At 44.6% G+C, this 21,407-nt stretch overlaps 1 protein-coding gene across 4 annotated transcripts in view; it reads right to left on the bottom strand.

The window, feature by feature from the left end:
* Positions 1-21,407, bottom strand: part of SLC22A15 (solute carrier family 22 member 15) — a 79,857-nt gene that overhangs the window by 19,596 nt on the left and 38,854 nt on the right. For 3 of the 4 annotated variants that reach the window (XM_059375835.1, XM_059375837.1, XM_059375836.1), the window contains 6 exons: positions 18,928-19,060; positions 18,143-18,307; positions 14,810-14,939; positions 9,008-9,223; positions 2,637-2,777; positions 345-430 (listed from right to left, as the gene is read on the bottom strand). In XM_059375835.1, the coding sequence (XP_059231818.1) occupies positions 345-430; positions 2,637-2,777; positions 9,008-9,223; positions 14,810-14,939; positions 18,143-18,307; positions 18,928-19,060 (871 nt within the window). The remainder of the gene's footprint in view (positions 1-344; positions 431-2,636; positions 2,778-9,007; positions 9,224-14,809; positions 14,940-18,142; positions 18,308-18,927; positions 19,061-21,407) is intronic. The other variant, XM_059375838.1, reaches the window with a different exon arrangement.

The following is a 21,407-nucleotide window of genomic DNA, read 5'->3' as shown; positions in this document are numbered from 1 at the left end:
TGTGCAAATCTGTAGCCCTGGACGGAGCTTCTCCCTCTGCAGAGCTAAATGGTCCTCCCCATCATCAAATAAACAACTCTAGCATCACCAGTGCTGCAGCCCAGACACCCCAGATGGTAGCTTAATCGCCTGAAAGAATTAATAGTGCACCTCTAAGCACATTATTCACCCAGAGAATAGTTCAGGCAATGGGAAGAATCTGGCCTATTATAGCCCACACAATCGCTAAATAATATGCAATCACAGAAATGAAGCATGGCATATGGTAATCTCTCTACTATATTGAGATTCATTGTAATAAAAGTGCTGTTCAAAACCCTTCTGTAGAAATCTGGAAGGCATACCTTTCTTTTCTGGAAGAAACATTATAATAAGACAAGCCAGTCCTCCTAGACACAGAAACGCCGCTAATGTCCGCTTCCGACCAAACCTAAACAACAGAAAGACGTTACACATTTCTCTTGAGGATCTTATAAATTCATCTGCTTTGTCTCCTAAACCTTCTTCCTGAAATGTCCCTGCTTTCATTATATATGCTTATCGTTGCTTAAGGAATGGGTGGCAGCTGTGACTGACCAGGACATAAAATACGGAGCCATCACAAAACCGGGGAAAACTGGCCGGATGGCAGGACCGAATGACGAGTGGGGAGTGGGGGGAACACAGAACCATTCTACCGACTTCTGTGAGGGTTCACATGCTGAATGCTCTCCATCTTACTTAGTCCTCACAATAAACCTGTAAGGCATGCGCTGTGCTCTCCATCTTCCAGAGAAAGAAAATGAACCATGGAGACCTGAGTCTTTAGCTCACTTCTTCTCGTGACCTGAATCTTTGGCAGCTCATTTTTAAAATTTTATTTAAAGTCAATTAATTAACATATAGTGTATTAACAGTTTCAGAGGCAGAGGTCAGTGATTCGTCAGTTGCATACAACACCCAGTGCTCATTCTATCGAGTGTCCTCTTGAATGTCCATCTGCCAATTATCCCATGCCTCCCTCCCCACCCGCTCCCCTCCAGCAACCTTCAGTTTGTTTCCTATGATTAAGAGTCTTTGATTTCATCTTCTTTCATTTTTCCTTCCCTTCTGCTACGTTCCTTTGTTTCGTGTCTTAAATTCCACGTATGAGTGAAATCATACAACTGTCTTTCTCTGACTGACTTACTTCCCTTAGCATAATAACCTCTAGTGCTATCCATGTCATTGCAAATTTTAAACACTGTAAAACAAGGCTCTCTCCCTTAAAAATACACACTGGAAAAAAAAAATTTCTTGTGAGTATGTCAGAATTAAGTGACATGTATTGCACACTTCATCAAGGAAACTAATTTTCAAAGAATTGCTGGAGGCTTGGATGAAAAGCACTGGCATTAACGAGACTCCCTTCACGAGGGGCCTGTGACTCGCCAGGTCCCCTGTAGGAACTGCCACAGTACTTATAACCTGTATAATAATTCTGCCAGGGAATTTTAGAAGCCCAAGTTTAGGGATAAGTACGCAAAAGCTTACCTGTCGAAGCCATCATCTGTCAAAGTCATCAAAGTAACACGTGGCTGAGACTAGATCTGAACTCAGTGGTAGTGGCAGGGAGACAGGACGACACGTGGGTCTCCAGGTCATTGTGCCTCATTTAACATCAGTACTGAGAACCTTCCAGTGGACAGGTGCTGCGCCAGGTGGGCATGGGGGATGCAAAGCCAGAGAGGCTGCTTCCCAGGACGACACCCTTCTAAACCCTTTGTAAGGGGCCCTCAGAGGTGGGCAAGGAAGGTGTGACAACACAAGGGAGGGGCGTCTGGCTCACTGGAGGTGATGGGGACAGATTTCTGAATATGCAGCCTGACTCGGCTCTTGGACCGTGGTGACAGCAAGCTCAGTCCTTAACAGAGGGGGCAGCATAGATGACCGAGACTGCCCCCAGAGAAAAGCTGAACAGATTCTACACCCACCCTTCATAATGCCCTGAGCCCACCACCCATGACAACAGCCCCAAGGGTAGTGCAAAAGGAATGCTGTTTGGGTGAAAATGATGATTTCTGGAGAACGGGAAACAGCACAATCCAGCTGATTCACAGTGAATGGGATTTTCAGTTGCCCTGGTCAGGGCTCAGTAACAGAAGCGACCTAATGGGGAAACTGAGGAAATGGAGTTCTCTTATTATAAAAGAGAATTCTTTTAAAAAGTAGTAAGATACCCCATGAAAAAGTAGCAAAAGCAGGATGAATTCCTCCCCTCATTGAAGTCGAGTGGGTCTTAAGAGGTAAGAAAAGTCTTTTCAGGTCCTCCAATTCTATGCTTGTGTAAGAACCTCTACATGATAGGGGCTGGGTCGACCGAGCTCCTTCTATACAGAGCCAATAATCCTTTCTCTTGGGGATAACAGACTACCCACAGACTATCCAAAACCCGGTGGTAGTGCCTTTTAATACTGGATTGAAAACCCACATAAATATGAAACCCAAGCTATATCACACTAAAAAGTGAATTCCAACTGCATTTAGTCTGAAAAGAATTCTAATCACCCTGGAGTGCTGAGCAGATACTGCCTGTCGACAAAGATAATGATACTTAGGTATTTATGGATATGAGAGTGTAATCCTATGTGGGGCCCTCCATACTCAATTCTACTCACCATTTCTGGTTAATTAAGTAGATGCAGATAGGGTAAGACGGAATCTCTATGAGGCCAGACAGGGCCAGGTTGGCATAAATATTTCCGCCGAGATCCCCTGTGCTCAGAGTGAGGCCGTAGTACACCAAGCTGCACACGAACCTGCAGTTGGGGTGAAAGACAAGAAGGCCAAAAGGAAAAGCACGTGAGAATCTGCTGGAGAAGGTCCAGTCACTGGTTCAGTATAATGTCCTCTGTCTTAAGCAATCAGCTTGGCGTTCCCACAGACCTTTCCATCCCAACCTAAATGTATTCTTGGAAGTGGTTGAGTGATGCCTAGACGCTCTCTAAAGCAGATGTGTAGCTACTCCTGGAAGAATGCAGACACCGTCTGTCCTTCCATCAAGCACACCTGCATTCAGCAGAAGACAATGACTATTCTCGCTTTATTTAATCCAGCAGTTTATAAACACTGGCCGCAGGCAACTGCTGTGTTATTGTCCAAAAGACTCTAGGAAAGAGCTCCCGAGGGGAAAGTCAACAGGGCATGGTGTTGAGAGCATGTGCTGAGAAGTGACCAGATGGTCGGTGGGTCACCTGCAGGCCAGAGATGACTGGCCCTCCAACCTCCTGACCAGGTTCTCGACCCACCCAGACAGGAAAGAGAAAACCGGGAGCCCAGCGGAGGCAGGATCCTCCAGGAGGGTCAGCTGAGGAAGGGCCTTCGGAGAAGCCATCAGTTTATTTCTGCGTGCTGTTTCTGCAACACTTGGGGATAGGCTCCTAGGTTGCAGGCACTGGGCTGGGAACAAAGGAGCTGGGGGAGGGGGCTGTAAGCCGACCAAAGTGCCACCCTGAAGCTCCAAATCGGGGCTTTCTCAAGTAGAGGGAAGAGAAGAAAACAAACACCTGTGCCTAGGAAACTGAATTATTAAAAACAAAATGAAACAGAACAGAACAAACAGAAACAAACCACCAAAAGTAGGCTTTGCTGGTTCTATAGATGCATTTTGGAAACTACACATTTTTTTTTAAATTTTTTTATTTATTTGTCAGAGAGAGAGAGGGGGAGAGAGAGTGAACACAGGCAGACAGAATGGCAGGCAGAGGCAGAGGGAGAAGCAGACTCCCTGCCGAGCAACGAGCCCAATATGGGACTCGATCCCAGGACGCTGGGATCATGACCTGAGCCGAAGGCAGCTGCTTAACCCACTGAGCCACCCAGGCGTCCCTTGGAAACTACACATTTTTATACAATATACTACAGGCTTTGGAAGTCCATCCGTTTTCACATTTTTGCAATTCACCTGATGGGTGTTTATTACAGGGAAGTTTCTGTTGGCTTCCCTTTTGTTTTCCTTAGAAAAAGTCGGATGAGCTGATGCTACAACAATGAGATCAAACAGGAGAGGGGGAAAGCTTTCTCTCCATCTTGCCAAAACAGCCAAATGGGCCAGGTGCCCTGGGCTATTAAGAAGGCGCTGCAGAGAGCAGGAGAGGGACGGGAGCAGAGGAGAGGGACCTCTGGAGCTCGACTGCTTAGAGGGGCCTCCCTCCCTGGCAAACAGCTGGCCGCAGCAGCTACATCCCATTATAGCTCACTGCGTGGAGCTGTCACTCGTGTACTAAGGATGATGAGCGGTGTCGAAGCCATGACATCATATGTAAGGATGCAAGGTGACACTGAGCTGTTTTGCCTGTAGCACCTACCTTGTCTGCAAGCAGTAAGCTAAACAAACATAAACCCATGCAGCTTTCTGAAGTATTTAAAGAATCCTATCTTCCCACAGTAGACGTCCTCCTCTGCTATGCATTGTATGCAGCAGTGTGTGTCTACTCTGCACTTAAAATAGAAAGCACCAGGGGTGGGGTGGGGGGGCTCAGTGGGTTAAGCTCCCACTCTTGATTTTAGCTCAGGTCTTGATCTCAGGCTCGTGAGATCGAGCCCTGCATCCTGGGATTCTCTCTCTTTCTCTCTGCCCCTCCAGCCACCCTCTCCAAGCTCACTCTCGCACATGCTCAATCAATCAATCAATCAATCAATCAAAGAGAAATCCCAATGAAGTCGTTCCAGCCGTGGAAACACACATATTTAAACACAGCTGGGATGGCAGCAACTCAGGCACAAATAAACAAAACCAGTTGAGGACACGAGAGGTGAGCAGAAGCTGCCAGTAGTGGGTGAGCACGGTGGGGTGGGGGGAGCATGGTCGGATGGTCCCAAGGCAGGGACTCCCCTCGCAAGGTTCCTTAATGGCAAGTTGGTCATTGGGATGCGTAATTACAGCTATTAAAATCATTTCAATCCTTCTTATGGGCCCCAAGCAAAATTTAGAATGCTTGCATAATATTTAACAGTATAGTTAGGGCATCAAAGAACTATTTAAAAAGGAACGGGTGTGGGAAATAACCAAAGGAACAGATGTGAACCGTGGAGGTACCATTTTACTCCCAGGTAAGGGCTGCCTTCAAGGGCAGACCCACAGAAAAGACTTCAGAATTTTACAGCATCTTCAAAAACAACAGCCGTTATGTGGAATGACACTGTCTCTATAATTACGTATTTTAGCATTTGGAGCCCAGGGGGAAGAGGTTCATTTGAGAAGAACTCCTTTGGCTGTGTAAGATAGAAAATAAACGGATGTTCTCCCCAGTTCCCAGTCTACTTTGTTTGTCTGTTTTTTATCCCCTGGAGGCCAGAATCCAAAAGTTAATCTGCGTCAAAAAAACCAAAAAACAAACAAAAAAAAACCCAAATCCTAAACACAAGAAGTAAATTGTCCTCAAGAAGTAGGCAGAGGGTTTGACTGTCTATATGACATGCAAATGTGGAGTTTTATGGAGCCCAAAGCACCTGAATATATTACGTAAATGTCTGGAATAAGCCGAACTCAGAGGAGTAGCTTCTACACTGGGTTTAGTTCCCCTAATCTCCATGTCTCCAACCGTGCGTCCTCTGTTCCACATTTCTTCTGCATCTGGGATATTCCAGCACGGTGCTGGGTCTGTGGGGAGGGCGGCAGAGGGGATGCCCTGGCCCCTAATCACAGAGGTGGCAGCCTTGCCTGGCTGGGTGGAAAAAGAGAATCACGATATAGCAAAATATATTCACAGCTTCATCCTGTCCATCTGCTGTTTTCAATAGGTTTACATTGAAGATCACTTTCATATAAAATGATTCTCCTTAATCCCCACATGAAAATGTAGGTTTCTACGCAGCCTGCATGCAAATACATGCCAACCACAGCAAGACAGTCCTTCGAGCTGGTAAATCCCAATCCTGGGCCCAATCTACAGCAACCGAGCACAATGGACGAGCATACCTAGGAGATACTGTGGGTTCTAGACCACTGCAATAAAGTGAGTATTACAGTAGAGCAAGTCAGGTGAATATTTTGGTTTCCCAGTGCATAGGAAAGTTATGCATATACTATATTGTAGTCTGTTAAGTGTGTAAAAGCATTGTGTCTAAAAAAACAATGTAGATACTTTAATTTAAAATATATTATTGCTAAAAAATGCTAACCATCATGTGGGCTTTCAGCGAGTCATCATCTTTTTGCTGATGGACGGTCTTGCCTCGCTGCCGACGTCTGCTGGCTGAGCAGGGGGTTGGGTGCTGAAGGTTGTGGTGGCTGAGGCAATTTCTTAAAGTGAGACAAGACTGAAGTTTGCCGCATTGACTGACTTTTCCTTTCATGAGCGATTTCTCTGTAGCATGTGATGCTGTTTGATAGGTAGGACTTCTTTGAGAATTGGAGTCAGTCTTCTCAAACCCTGCTGCTGCTTTGTCAACAAAGTAATATTCTAAACCGGATGTTGCCATTGCCAACAGTCTTCCGAGCAGGAGTAGATTCTGTCTCCAGAAACCACTTTCTTTGCTCATCTGTAAGAAGGTGACTCTTCATCCGTGCAAGTCCGATCATGAGATCACAGCAGTTCAGTCCCGTCTTCAGGGTCCACTTGTCCTTCTCATTCTCTCGCTGTTTCTGTCACATTTCCAGTTACTTCCTCCACTGAAGTCCCGAACCCCTCCAAGTCAGCCACGAGAGCTGGAATCAGCTTCTTCAAAACTCCTGTTAATGTGGATATTTTGACCTCTTCCTATAAAACATGAATGTTCTCAATGGCATCTAGAATGATGCATCTTTTCCACAGGGTTTTCAATGAACTCTGACCAGCTCCATCGAAGGAATCACTCTCTCTGGCACCCATAACTTACAAAGTGTATGTCTTAAATCATAAGATTAGAAAGTTGAAATGACTCCTTCATCCATAGGCTTCAGAACAAACGTGTTGGGGGGCATGAAAACCGTATTAATCTCACTGCCCATCTCCCTCAGGGCTCCTGGGCACCCACGTGTATTGTCAGTGAGCAGTAATATTTTGAAAGGAATCTTTTTTTTTTTTCTGAGCAGTAGGTCTCAGTAGTGGGCTTCAAATATTTGTAAACAGATTTGAAAACAGTGCTGCCATCCAGGCTTTGTCGTTCCCCATAGAGAGCACAGGCCCCAGCATGTTCACGGTTGGTGAGCACTGGCTTCCATTTTAAGTCACCAGCGGCATTAGCCGCTGTCAAGTGTGTCAGACTGTCCACGTACTGACTCTTCTTCTCCGACAATAGAAGTCCTACATGGCATCTTCTTCCAAAAGAAGGCTGTTTCACCGACATGGAAATCTGTTGTTTAGTGGAGCCTGCTTCATGGGTTGTCTGAGCTGGATCTTCCGGAGAACCCGCTGCAGCTGCCACGTCAGCACTTGCTGCTTCTCCTTGGCTTCTCTGTTACGGATATGGCTTATTTCCTTAAACTTCATGGACCAAACTCTGTGAACTTCAGACTCTCCTTCTGCAGCCTTGCCCCCTCTCTCAGCCTTCACGGAATTGAAGAGAGTTAGGGCCTTGCTCTGGGTCAGACTCTGGCTTAGGGGAATGTTGTGGCTGGTTTGATGTTTTAACCAGACCATGAGAACTGTCTCCTAATATATCAGCAATAAGGCTGTTTAGTTTTTAATCATCCATGTGCTCACTAGAGTAGAGCTTTTCATTTCCTTTAAGAACTTGTCTTTGATGCATAACTTGGCCAATTGTTTGGTGCAAGAAGCCTAGCTTTCCGGCTACCTTTGGCTTTTAACATGTCTTCCTTGATAAGCTGGGCCATTTCTAGTTTTTGAATTTCAATGAGAGACATGTGACTGTTCTTCTCACTTGAACACAGAAAGACCATGGTAGGCCTAATTAACTGGCCTAATTCTGATATTGTTGTATCTCCAGAAATGGAGAGGCACCAACGAGGGACAGAGCTAGAGAAATGGCCAGTCAGTGGAACACCAGAACCCACACAACATTTATTAAGTTCACTGTCATATACAGATGTGCTTTGTGGTATCCCCGAACAATTATAATCGTGACCCCAAGGATTACTGATCACAGATCACCATGACAAACAGGATACTAATGAAAAAGTTTGAAATACTGCGAGGATTAACAAAATGTGACACAGAGTCACGAAGGGAGCAAATACTGTTGGAAAATGGTGCCAGCAGATTTGCTCGATGCAGGGTTGCCGCAAACCTTCAACCATGAAACACAGAGTATCTGAGAAGCATAGTAAAATGCAGAGCGCCTACACAGTATGACCACACACGTGTACTTCATGCCCTGTATGAATTGCCCGTCCACTTTCTTCCCTTCAGCTTCATTCTTTAAGCAGAGTCATCTTGAACCATTCAGTGCGATTCACGTGAATGCTGAGAGCATGCTGAGAGGCAGGTAGGAATAAGCTACACGAGAAAATCAGATTCAGAGACTATCTGTTCACGCCCTGATTTGCACAGGTGGTTCGCAGTCCATCATTTCACACTCCCGGGACTCCATTTGTACAAGGAACAATACTGTCCACCCACCGGGGAGTGAGCGAGCGAGCGAGCGAGAATGACACACAGAGTACAGGACGGGGCATGACAACTGGACTGTGCTAGCCCACCAGCCTGCTGCTAAAACCAAAGGTAGGTACTGTAAATTCCTATTTAGAAATTATTCTAATCTGCTTGCTTTCCTCTTTTTTGGCAGGGGGATGCGGAGGCTGGTGGTGTGGGTATTTAAATAGTTACATGAAAGAGCTCAGGAGCAAAGATGTGTTTCTGCTGTCTATTTACTCAAGTTCAGTAAACCTGCCATCCATACACCGTCCCTCCTCGACCGGGAGGGTACCATGAAAGCGGAGTGGAGCGCGACACGGGCGTCAAGAGGCAGAGGACCTGTTCTTGAGAAAACCACTTCAAGCTGACAAATCAGGTAAAATTTTCTGTGAGCCTAAAGAAGGAACACATCATCAACAGCTCTTTAGCAACCTGAGTTTAAGATTGGGACAATACCCCTCGGGAATAATTACCAGATGAACATCAGGGTCAGTGTGTGCCCCAAGAGGACGCGGTAACGGAACAGATCCAGGAAGCTTCCGGTCTCTCTGTGGCTCCTGCTGGATGGGTAGGTTAGTGAGAACGTACACTTGAGCTTGCGGTTCCTCCTGGCAATGAGGTACAGAGCCGCTTCAGCCTCACTCAGTCGACCCTGGGAGTATAACCAACGAGGTGATTCAGGAATGAATCTGAAAGAGATGTCAGTAAAGGCTGTATATTCATACAGGAAGGAGACAATTCGCCTAGGAGTATGTGGACTCCCTCACCACAACCAGATTCCTTGTGAGGGTTAAAACTACCTCTCCCAGTGACAGGTGAAAGACAGAGGGGCCACTTTCAACAGCATGCCGGGTCTAAAAGGCAGCGGCTTTATGAAAGGAAACCAAGAACATACTTCAAAAACAGTAAAAAATAAAACAAAAAACAAATTTAAAAAGTAAGCAGTATGCATTTCCTTTTAAACAAATTTAAATAGATGAATGGCAAGTTAAGGCTCAAATACTGAGTGACACCAATTTTTCATAAAGCATGGGTCATAAAGCACTGCCCCCTTTCCCTCCAACTTCCCTGCTTTCAGAATTGTTGATAAGAGAGAGGGTTCTTAATCCTAGCCAAGTGTGAGAATACTACTACAGAGATGGCAGGTGTTTAAGTTCTGACAAAGCCTCATAAAGAAGATAATTTTTATTGTCTCGTCAGAAAAAATAGATTTTTAAAACATGATTTTAATGTAGCAATATGTTATTAAGAAGGCAGAGATTATTTGAAGACTCTACATAAAATCAAACAGGGTTCATCACATCTCAACTACTTTCAAGCATTTCCTGCTTCAGAATGCTCCAATCGGTTGACATGCTCACTTTAATATGTCCTCAGGGTATTTCCTGCCCCTAAGGCCTTAAAGAATTAAAGTCATCTTCTGGTTAATTTCCAGGTACCAAATAATTATTTTCTGCTACAACTACGAAGTATTGAACAGTTATATTGCCACTAATATTTTCCAGTAGTTTTAAGACTTGGCTCTCTGATGTGCCCTTTTCCTCTGCACACTTTTTTTTTTTAATATTTTTATTTATTTATTTGATAGACAGAGAGAGATCACAAGTACGCAGAGAGGCAGGCAGAGAGAGAGGGGGGAAGCAGGCTCCCTGCTGAGCAGAGAGCCCGATGTGGGGCTTGATCCCAGGACCCTGAGATCATGACCTGAGCCGAAGGCAGAGGCTTAAACCACTGAGCCACCCAGGCGCCCCTCCTCTGCACACTTCTGTGAACACGGCTAGAGGACTTGTCAAAGACAAACGGGGAGAGGAACAGTGATACCTCGTTTACTAAATATAGCATCGAGTACCTTTTGGTCTAATGTGACATTATTTGCTTAACATGAAGCTTCTATCTATGAGTACCACTGGCCATTGAAGATGCCTTCTAGAATTCTCCATGCCTTCCCATAGGCATAGTGACGTGGTAACAAATGCCATGGAATTTGGAACTTCGTGGACAGCCAGTCCATCAAGAACCACTTACTAAGCACTTTCATTCTGTATCCAGCAATGCAGTGGGTGCTCAGAGGAAACAAGAAGGTGGGAATCGTCCCAGAGCTTTGCTGCTGGGGAGAGAACATTCGTGCACATCTGATCGTCAACGAAAGCAGGGCCACAGACCTTCTACGACAGCCTAAAAAAATCCCTTGATTTACAGCTTCATTACCATTCGATTATTGTTACTAATACACAAGCAGATGATCAAGCAAAATAGTGTTCAGCTGGAAGTCAGGTCCGCTGATCAACTAGTGGTTCCACTGGCCCTATTCACCAGGCAGCTGACGAGCCACCATGTAAATCACGTGATGGACTCTAAGTCCGAATACAAAGAACATAAAAGAAGCCTACTATGATGAGCACAGAGAGTAGCCCTGGGAGGGAAGAGGAACTGGGACACCAGAAGTCTGTCGTAATGAAAATTAAAACCGAGGGGGACGGGGAGGTGAGAGAAAAGAGACAAGGGAACCGCCAAAATACTAACAGTCACTATCTTTGGGTCACTTAGCTCACTGCCCCCTTTCCCTCCAACTTCCCTGCTTTCAGAATTGTTGATAAGCATTAATCATGTTAGAATGTTTGTAAACTGCTGTTACATAAATGTTTACATTACTGGTAAATGTTTATAAATCACTTTAGTACTTGAGAGATTGTCACGCTTTGGAAATTTGGAAATTCATGCATAAATAAACCATTTATGCATGGAAAGGGTCTCTCTCACACACGAACCGAGGACCTCACACATCCCCACACTTGGAGAAGCCAGGAAGCTCCCTTACACAAAGGCTCACCTAGCTGCCAACGGATGGACTTGGGAGTATAAATTCCAACGTGTGCCGATTCTGCATATCAAACAGCAAGACGTGCTTTTAAAAGAGCAGTCTTTGAACATGCTGACCACTGCATGGTGCTAGGGCCCTCTTTGGAAGCTACAGGGCTAATTTAACAGTGCTTTCTCTACTCAAAACATGTCCTGTGAATTTCTCAGAAGGTAGAAAATCTTTGTAAATTATGGGGCTCTGATTTGTAGAGTAAAACTGTTTAAATCCATGTATTGTGAACATGAGGATTTTTTAAACTATGCACTAATGTTTCTAGTAAAATAAAATAAAAAAAAGCAAGGTAGGACCCTAAAATAATGAGTTTTTCTTGTGTTACTGACAGCTATTTCTGAAGACTGCAGCTGTTTTTGTGCCCACATCTGTCCAGTGGACCTGAAGGCCCTGGGCATCGGTGTTGGGGGACACGTTGACGGAGCTGAGCAGCCTCCAGGGAGGGAGCCCCTTGTGCAGAAGGAGCTGGGCTCCAGCATGAGGTGGAAAGAGAGCCCTCAAAGGGCGTAGGGTTAGTGCTGGAGAATTCAGAAGCCAAAACAAATGACAGGCAGCTGGAGGTGCGTTGGGGAGAAGTTTGGAGGGGGTGGCATTTGAGCAAACCCGGAAGGCCAGGAGTTAACTGGGAAGCCTGGAGGGTGGGGTGTGGGAAGGGCCGGGGCAGCAGTGAGAAGGGCAAGGCAGACACGTAGGACAGGACACGCTGATGCAGAAACCGTAAGCAGATCGCTGTGCTCAGGACACAGGATATGGGAAGTGGGCCGAGACACGATCAGAGGAGATACACTGCAGGTTGACCACTGGAAGGCCTAATGGAATAAATAGATATATATTTCAGGCTCACAGGCTCTTTTTTCTCTATTTCCTGTTTTTTCCTGACCTAAATTCATTTCCCAGGGTATGGATGTCCCCCGCTAGCACTGGGGCCATAACAAACTCAGACCACATTCAGAAAAACAGGCAGGGGCGCCTGGGTGGCTCAGTGGGTTAAGCCTCTGCCTTCGGGTTGGGTCATGGTCTCAGGGTCCTGAGATCGAGGCCCGAGTTGGGCTCTCTGCTCAGCAGGGAGCTTGCTTCTCCTCATCTCTCTCTCTGCCTGCCTCTCTGCCTATTTGTGATCTCTCTCTGTCAAATAAATAAATAAAATCTTCAGAAAAAAAAAAAAAAGAAAAAAGAAAAGACAGGCAGAACAGCTCATGCTCTCCATCAGAGTCGCTCTAAAGGAGAATTATTAGCTATTTAAAAAGAAAATTCAGGGACGCCTGGGTGGCTCAGTTGGTTGGACGACTGCCTTCGGCTCAGGTCATGATCCTGGAGTCCCGGGATCAAGTCCCGCATCGGGCTCCCAGCTCCATGGGGAGTCTGCTTCTCTCTCTGACCTTCTCCTCGTTCATGCTCTCTCTCACTGTCTCTCTCTCAAGTAAATAAATAAAATCTTAAAAAAAAATAAAATAAAAAAAAGAAAAAGAAAATTCATTTGTTAACCCACATTTACATGACAGCTTATTAATACAAGGATGATACTAGGCACTCATTTATTCCAAAAATTTGTAATACACAAACTAATAAAATGTTGTCAGTTTCCCTTTATGGTAGAATTATCTCGTTATTTAGTTATTCATATAACTAAATGCATTTAATATATTTTGCTTTCTAAATACAGGTAAACTTTCTATTATACTCATTCTTTAAAGTTTATTTATTTAAGTAATTTCTATACCCAGCGTGGGGCTCGAACTCACAACCCCAAGATCAAAAGTCCCATGCTCTTCCAACTGAGCCAGTCAGGTACCCTACTATTATACTCATTTTTGCACTTAATTCTCTTATTTCAAAGAGAATAAAAAAACAGATTTCAGTTCAATCCTCAATCTACCAAATCTCAATTAGTAGAACTTGAATAAAGAAGGACTATATTAAAGATGCATCTGAAGGGAAATTCTACCACAGATAACCCTCACTTTATGGCACAGAAGCTGATACCAGCTTCTGAAGATTTTATTTATTCCCAAGATTTTAATGATTAAAAGTAGAGGTCTGATACTTCAGGATAAAGCCCTTCATAAGCACATTAAAACTTCTGATGAGATAAAACTAAAAATTCAAACTTCTTTTTCTTTTAAATATTTTATTTATTAGAGAGAGAGAGAGAGCACATAAGCAGGGAGCAGGGAGCCTGATGAGTAACTCGATCCCAGGACCCTGAGACCATGACCCGAGCTGAAGGCAGATGCTTAACTGACTGAGCCACCCAGATGCCCCTAAAATGTCAAACTTCTTTTTTTTTTTTTTTTTAAGATTTTATTTATTTATTTGACAGACAGAGATCACAAGTAGGCAGAGAGGCAGGCAGAGAGAGATAGGGAAGCAGGCTCCCTGCTGGGCAGAGAGCCTGATGTGGGGCTCAATCCCAGGACCCTGGGATCATGACCTGAGCCGAAGACAGAGGCTTTAGCCCACTGAGCCACCCAGGCGCCCCTAAAACGTCAAACTTCTTAAAAACATCATTAAAATGATGAAATAAGAAATGGAATAGTATTACTTCTTTGTGACTAAAGATCAGAATGTAGTATAGTATTTTTGACTGAAACGGGGCTTCTAGGCCCCAACAAGATGGTCAGTATTTAATGTTCATTTTATGAAGAACTCTGTAAATGTCTCTTAAGTATTTGTTTTATATTTGTTAAATAGCCTGAGGCTATTTAGGGAAGAATATTAATAAATAATACCATTCTATTATATATTATGTAATATATATCATATAACGAACACTATCAATAACCTTATTAATCAAGTATTTGCTACGGGACGAAAGACCTGGTAAAAGGGTTCCCAGTTGGTGCCTTGCCATACAGTGTTTAGAGCATCACGGTAATCTCTGAGATAGCTGTTTGCAGCATCCCGTCCTGACCAGGGAATCACCCTTTTACTGCTTTAAGCCCGTCCAGCCAAAGGATTTCTCCCGTATATGAGAGTCTTCCTGTGTCCACAGTAGAGGCCCTGAATTAAGAGTCACCTGAAGGATGGACAGGTACAGCTCCACACGGGCCACGAATGGACTGCGATATCCGCAGCATCACACCTGAGCCGGATGCCTAGCCCTCGACCTGACCCAGCCTGAAGATCTTCAGGCTCGAGGCCTTCGGCTTACCAAGTCAATAACTTGAAGGTTAAAAATGCAGGCTATGGAGAGGTGACTTGACACAAGGGACACCTGCACCCTGAATTAATCAAGCACCTCTTCCCAGCAGCTGTCCGGCACTGGGGTGCTTGTGGGACAGCTCTTCACCAAGGTCAGCTCAGGCGAACTCCGGAAAGGGAATAACGCCGCTCATTGACCACGTCCTCTTAAGACATTCCTTCCGTGTCTTAAATTAAACCTCTAAGAGGAAACACTACTCACAAAGACAGAAGGAAGACCACCGTTCCCTGCAGGTTCACCAGAATGGCGAGGGTCCTCCAGGAGCGGATGAAGTACCCCAACAGGGCATACTGGGCAATGCCGACTGCGAAGAAGAGGCCACCGATTGACCCTAAGTCCGGGAAAAGACGCCTGTTACTGGGGAAAGCACCTTCCATACCACCCTTCCCGACCCGAGGCACAGAGGCAACGCCTTCCTGGGGGGTGGGGGGGCGTCAGCAGAAAAGAACCTACACACACAGCAACTGTCAGACGAGAAAAGTGGCAGAGGCCAGTGAGTGAGGGAACAGGAGGAAGGACAGGCGAAAAACACAAACCACACATGGTCAAGATGAATTTTAAGGGTTTGCCCAAGTGCTTTCTGCACCCAAGGCTGTGCGGACGTCCACCTGCGCATGCTCTGAAGCTCAGAGAGATGCTTTGCTGGCTGGCCCGACAGTTTTTAGGTCATGAGATTATCGAAATGCTGGGACTTCATCTTATCAAATCTTCCTCTTAAATCACAGGCTCCTCCTCAGCTCTCCCTCCTGCCCTTCCCCACTGGGTGTATCAGCACCAGATACATGACATTTTATAGCTCTCTATTTCTTGTCTGTCTCCACAAAGCCTGCATTTTTGCCAGCAGGCTTAGAGGAAAAAAAAAAAAATCACCCATGGGATTGTGAAAAATTCTATGTTTTTAAAAAAATAAATGCTGAGATGGGTATTAAGTCCCCCTGGCTTGCCCGATATACGTGTGAATTTACACCTCTGACTCACTTTCTATAACTGCTACTACCACGTGTGTAGCAGTACCCGCTACCATTTATCGTGCATTCTACTTTTGACATATGTCGCCCTACAAAGCAGGTACCGTTAGAGCCATACACAAAGAGGAAACAGCACAGAGAGGTCAGGGGTGCTGTCTAGGACACGGAGCTGTGCACAGGGTGGGGTAAGCCTGCGAGCTGTCCTCGTCCTCCCTCTCCATCCTCCTATGGAAAGGCAGGCTTCTGTGGGGAACGCACAGCAACAGGACCTTGTTGATCTTGCTACAAGAACTTTCTACAAGAATTCTATAAAAGAACCATGTTCTTGTTTTCTTGCCCAGGGATGATCAATTCTCTAGTCATAATGACATGTCTACTCTGTGCCCTAGTGAGGGAAAGGGGGGAGCAGAGGGAAGAGTGAAGTGGCAGCATGTTCAGCACACCAAATCCAAACATGTGGTCTGATAAGGAAGGAAGTGGGGATGCTATGATTTCCCTGGAAATTTAAGATAATCAATAGCTATTACAGCTTCATTACAGGGCATCAGACAGCACCTGGCTTCCAAGAATAACAGTTTCTGTCATTGCTCAGAACAGCTCCGAACACTTGGTATCCACTGACAACAATGTAGTCAAAAAGAAGACAGCCCACAGAATGGGACTGTTCCAGAGGGACTGAGTTCAGACCCTAGTTCTGCCACCTACTGCTGTGTGACCTCAGGCAAAGCACTAAACGTCTCTGAGCCTCAGTTTTCTCGAGGGTAGTTGTTAGTTTAGGATGAAATAATGCCTGCTATACACATATACAAATACTAGCTATACTATCCTACTGTGATATGGTTATAGCTGTCTATACCCATCTATTACCCTCCTTCCAAAATGCCACTGGGAAGCCTCCCAGGGTGAGTACCTACTATAAGATACTGTCTACCTAGCACCCTATCTAATTCCAAGAATACCCCTTCCCTCTTCTAGAGAGCAGACCTCCTCTTCCTTTATCCCTGTGGTTCAAGACGGGGCTGCCCACCACAGTTCCACTTACTGCAGGGCCTTGGCTGGACCAGTCCAAGTTCTGAGCCCAGATTTTAAATACGACACTTGGTAGTAAGAGCTGAGGGCTACAGGGGCCTATCCCTGACTGCACAGAGAAAGCTTCTCAGGGAGGACTGGGGACAGAAACAAGAAGCATTGGACTTCCTGGTTCTGGGCATCTCTGAGGCCTAGACCTTCAGGGGTTTGGTTATATTAACCACATAATTTCCCTTTATATACAGAGACTCATCAGAGTTGAGGCTCTGTCCCCTATAATCAGTAAGAGTTGGTATCGACTGGGTATGGTAGACAAAAGGACAGGATCTGAATGCGTCTCGTTTAATGACCGTAAACGCTGTGATGACACTACCACAGACAGAGGTCCCGGAAGGTAAAGGTTTTAGGAGAAAGAAAGCAATAGTTTTTATTTGAGGGTCCAAGTGACATTCAGATCTCATATCCAGCAAGAAGCTGCACATGTTTGCCTAGATATGACAACAGAGGTGGTGTGGAGATGCAGATATGGGAAGGCTCTAGGTTATTTAGTCAAAAAATTAATTAAGTGAACATTTCAAATCACTCCTTTTTGCATGTTATAATTCTGGAGTGTCACCGGTGGTCTTCTGTTTACAGGCTATTAGATATTGATCCTATTTGTCAGATTTCCTGTTTCTTTTAGATCATTTTCAAGTGTGCTACGTTTGTTTGATTCACACTAGTAAAAACTAAATTTCAGTAGCTTAGACCTCATTTTCGTAAATTGTACTAGCAATCCACCCAGTTGCAAGCAAAGCCATGAGGTCCTGCTGATTCCTCTTTCTCTCCCCACTCTGACCCTTCAGCGAGTCGCTGCCCCACCAAAATCCAGCTCACATGGCCCACTTCCCTACTCCTCTCCCCACACTGTGTTTGAGCAAGCCCCCATTGTGTTTCACAGGCCAACCACAACCACCTCCTCTATGGCTCTTCAATTTCTCCTCCTCCAATGGGCCATTTTCCACACCTCTGCCATAGCTGTCCATCTGTATCCTATCTGATCCTATAGCTCCACTATTTAATTCACCCACTGGCTTCTTACTGCATTTCAAATAAAAACAAGTTTCTCATTTAGCCCAGCACTGGCCCGATATCAACTGGTCCTCCCAACTTGTCTCTCCCCTGCCCAGGAGATAAATATTTAATAAAATACAGTAAGAAGGCACTGGGAAAGGAACGTCTAGGCTTTCTTACGTCTGTGCCACTTTTCAGTTTAAGGTGTAAACAGTTAATATCCTTCTGAAGAAAGTGACACTCCTGGAACAATCTGGAGGCAAGCTCACCATCTATGAGACAGGCCCCAGGGGAGACTGTCTACAGAGCAATATGAATAAAATGACTTGTTCAAGGTCATAGAGAACAAACTTTGGAAAGCAAATCTAATGGTGAGATTTGTCCAAGTCCAAGTGCATTTTAGCCTCTGGGGTTCAACCGGCTCCCTGAGAGGTTTTCCGGGGCAGCTCACCATGTCTGTCATGTGCACGGAGTGAAGCAGTACCTGCGAGTGCCCAGTAGGCGGTGCCCACACATTCATTCAGCAGGACGAAGGCCACCAGCGACATTCCTCCGTTCATCACGCCCACCAGGAAGCGAGTTATTGCAAAGATCGCATAGGAGGGGGAAAACCCATTTGCAATAGCAAATAAGATGTCAAGAGCAAAACCTAGAATTAGAGGAACAGCAGTCAATAACCCAGACATAAAACAGCATTTGATCAAAGTAATAAATTATACTAAATTTACACCTGTAAAGATAAATCTCTGTAAACTTAAATTTTTCTAAGCTATGCTTTTATAAAAAAACATTTTCTCTTAAAAACTATAAAGAAAAACTAAGGTTTATCTTTGTTCGTTACAAGTTGATAATCTGTCACTCATGCACAGTTTTCAATTATTCACCACAGTGTGGGAAATGGAAAAGTCCCAGCTCAGGCTTAGCTTGTTAAAAGAACTATGCTGGTTCTTATAGAGCATATTTGAAATGAACCAACAGACAAGATACAAGGAAACAGATCTCATACACTGGCTCAGTTATCTTTAGAAATGTGGCATAAGTTAGAATTCCAGAGTTGCCAAAAGGACCATCATCTCTGAAAAGCTTAGGTGCAAATACGTGGCCTTCCCCAGGTATGCTGCTGGTGCCTTGAAAGCGCTTGGCCAGAATCAATTCTGGCTATAGTGTGGCCTCGTGCTAGTATATTAAAAAATCAGTTCTGTTTTCTACATGGCAACATTAAAGAAGTAAGTCCTCTTATTCAGTGCATGAACACTCTTAACTGATTACCTGTGAGATAGACTTTTTTCCTTCCAAAGCGATCTGAAAGCTGACCAAAGGAGATGACTCCCACAAACACACCACTGAAGAAGAAAGAGCTCGCTGCACTGACTTTGTAAGATCTGTTGGCAATTAAAAACCACTAGAGGAAGAGAAAACAGAAAAGACATTGAGATCATGGAAAAGATGGATGGACTGTTAGCTATTAAAAAAATACAAATGCACAACCAAAACTTGTACACTGGAAACTCTACCGCAGAGTGGTAGAACACAGTGTGGTAGAACATCTATTCTGGACAATATCCAAGGAGGTTTTGTCTTCAGAAACACTAGAAATCATTATTAGTATAATATGTTCCTGTAATACACATCTTAATACAGCAGTAAATATGGTATATAATAGCTACTCTTATTTACGCATGTCCCTCCTTACAGATCTTGAGAGAAGGAGCTGTGACCATCCATTCCCATTTCTCTGCTGCCCTAATATACTTATAGGACATATATGAGGCAATCAATGAATAGTCCTTTTCACCAATAAGTTAACGGGTTTTAAGCCCCTTTAGCATTTTTCTTAAAAATTTGATCATAGAATTACCATATGATCCAGTAATTCCACTTCTGGGTATATGCATAAAAGAAGTGAAAGCAGAGATTCAAACAGATATTTGCACCCTAGCATTCACGGCAGCATTATTCACAGATGTCAAATGAAGGCGAACCAAAATGTGGTAGATACACACACTAGAATATTATGCAGCCTTGAAAAGGAATGAGATTTTTGGCAAGTGAGGTCATGATGAACCTTAACCTTATGCCAAGAGAAATAAGCAGACAAAAAAAGACAAATATGGTATGATTCTGCTTATGATGGGTTATTGTGATTTATAGTAAGAAATCTCTATTTAATGTTCCTGAAACCCCTGTAATTTCCTACAGAAGAGTCATAGGGGCATCTTTGGTTATGATATTTAAGTTTTGATCCCAGTTCCTGAAATAACTTCAGAGTGTTAAAGGAGAAATGGGTGTCCTTTGTTATTTATAACAAGCCTCTTTCAACTACACTTGAGTTTATTTAATGAGGTGACTTCTGAAAAGCCCCTTAGATGGGGGCTGGTTGCTGGGGAGCCAACTCCATGATTAGACTAGGGCTGGAACATTCAGACCCATGTGAGAGGGAGGATCCCTGCCCTGCCCTTGGGGGAAGGGAAGAGGGACCGGAAGTTAAATTAATTGTCAATGGCTAATTATGTAATTATTTATCAATGATGTCTATGTAATAAAGCCTCCCTAAAAGCACAAAGGGATAGGGGTTTGAGAAGCTTTCCAGTTGGTGAGCAGAGTGGGGATGCTGGTAGAGTGGGGCCCAGGAAGGGACCGGAAGCCTGCTCCCCTTCCCACATGCCTTGTCTTGTGCGTCTCTTCCATCTGGCCGTTCCTGAGTTATCCTTCATGATAAACCAGTGATGTAGTAAGAGGTTTTCCGGAATTCTGTGAGCTGCTCTGGCAAATTAATCTATCCGAGGAGGAAACTATAGGAACCTCTGATCTCTGGTCACTCAGAAGCACAGGAAACAATGTGGACTTGCAACTGTCATCTGAAGGCACGCACAGGGTCAGCCACGTGGGACTGAGCCTGGAAATTGGTGGGATCTAATGCTACTTCCAGGTAGAAGGTGTCAGAACAGAGTCGAACCGTAGCATACCCAGCTGGTGTGGCATAGCTGTGTGACATGGGAACCCACCACACTTGTCCCCACAAACCCCACCTCACACATCTGGCGGAGGGAAGGGTCAGCAGTGAGACAGCAGACAGTGACGGAGGCACGGGAGGAAGGTGGTTCCTTCAACAGGAGATGTCAAATCCAGAGACTGCAAGTCAAATAAAGGCTCCCAGGGGTTGGGGGATTGGGGAGTTGTTTGATGGGTACAGATTTTCAGTTTGGAAAGTTCTAGAGATGGACAGCAGTGATGGTTGCATGACATGAGTATATTGAATGCCACTGTAGCTTTAAAATAGCTAAAATATTACATTTTATGTTATGTATATTTTACCACAATAAATAAAACCAATCCCCCTTCACAGCCCCCTCTCCTGGAGTCCATAAAGACAGGCTCAGAGAGCGTCCCAACATGCAAAAAGGTGCCTGCCTTGGCTGTCCCTTCATCTCTCGGACCTCCCTTCCCAAGCTCCAACAAGCAGTCATTAAGACTCAGAGCACATCTGACTTCTCTCGTATTTCCTGTCAGACCATGATGCTGAAGATCCTGACCAGACAAGCTTCTGGACATCTCTCTGCAGCAGTACCAGTAACAAAACTCATAAAACGAGGACAATAATATTCACCGGAAAATAAATGAGGATAATGCCCCCTCCCTAATGCAGGACTTGACTTCTAAATTCCCCCATTCTCCACACACAGTTTTTTTTTTCTTCTCAGATTTTATTTATTTATTTGAGAGAGAGAATGAGAGAGAGAGAGGGAGCA

The sequence above is a fragment of the Mustela nigripes genome, chromosome 14 (assembly GCF_022355385.1).
Source record: "Mustela nigripes isolate SB6536 chromosome 14, MUSNIG.SB6536, whole genome shotgun sequence".
Taxonomy (NCBI): domain Eukaryota; kingdom Metazoa; phylum Chordata; class Mammalia; order Carnivora; family Mustelidae; genus Mustela; species Mustela nigripes.
The sequence above is the reverse complement of the archived record's forward strand: the minus strand, read 5'-3'. Positions and strand labels throughout refer to the sequence as shown.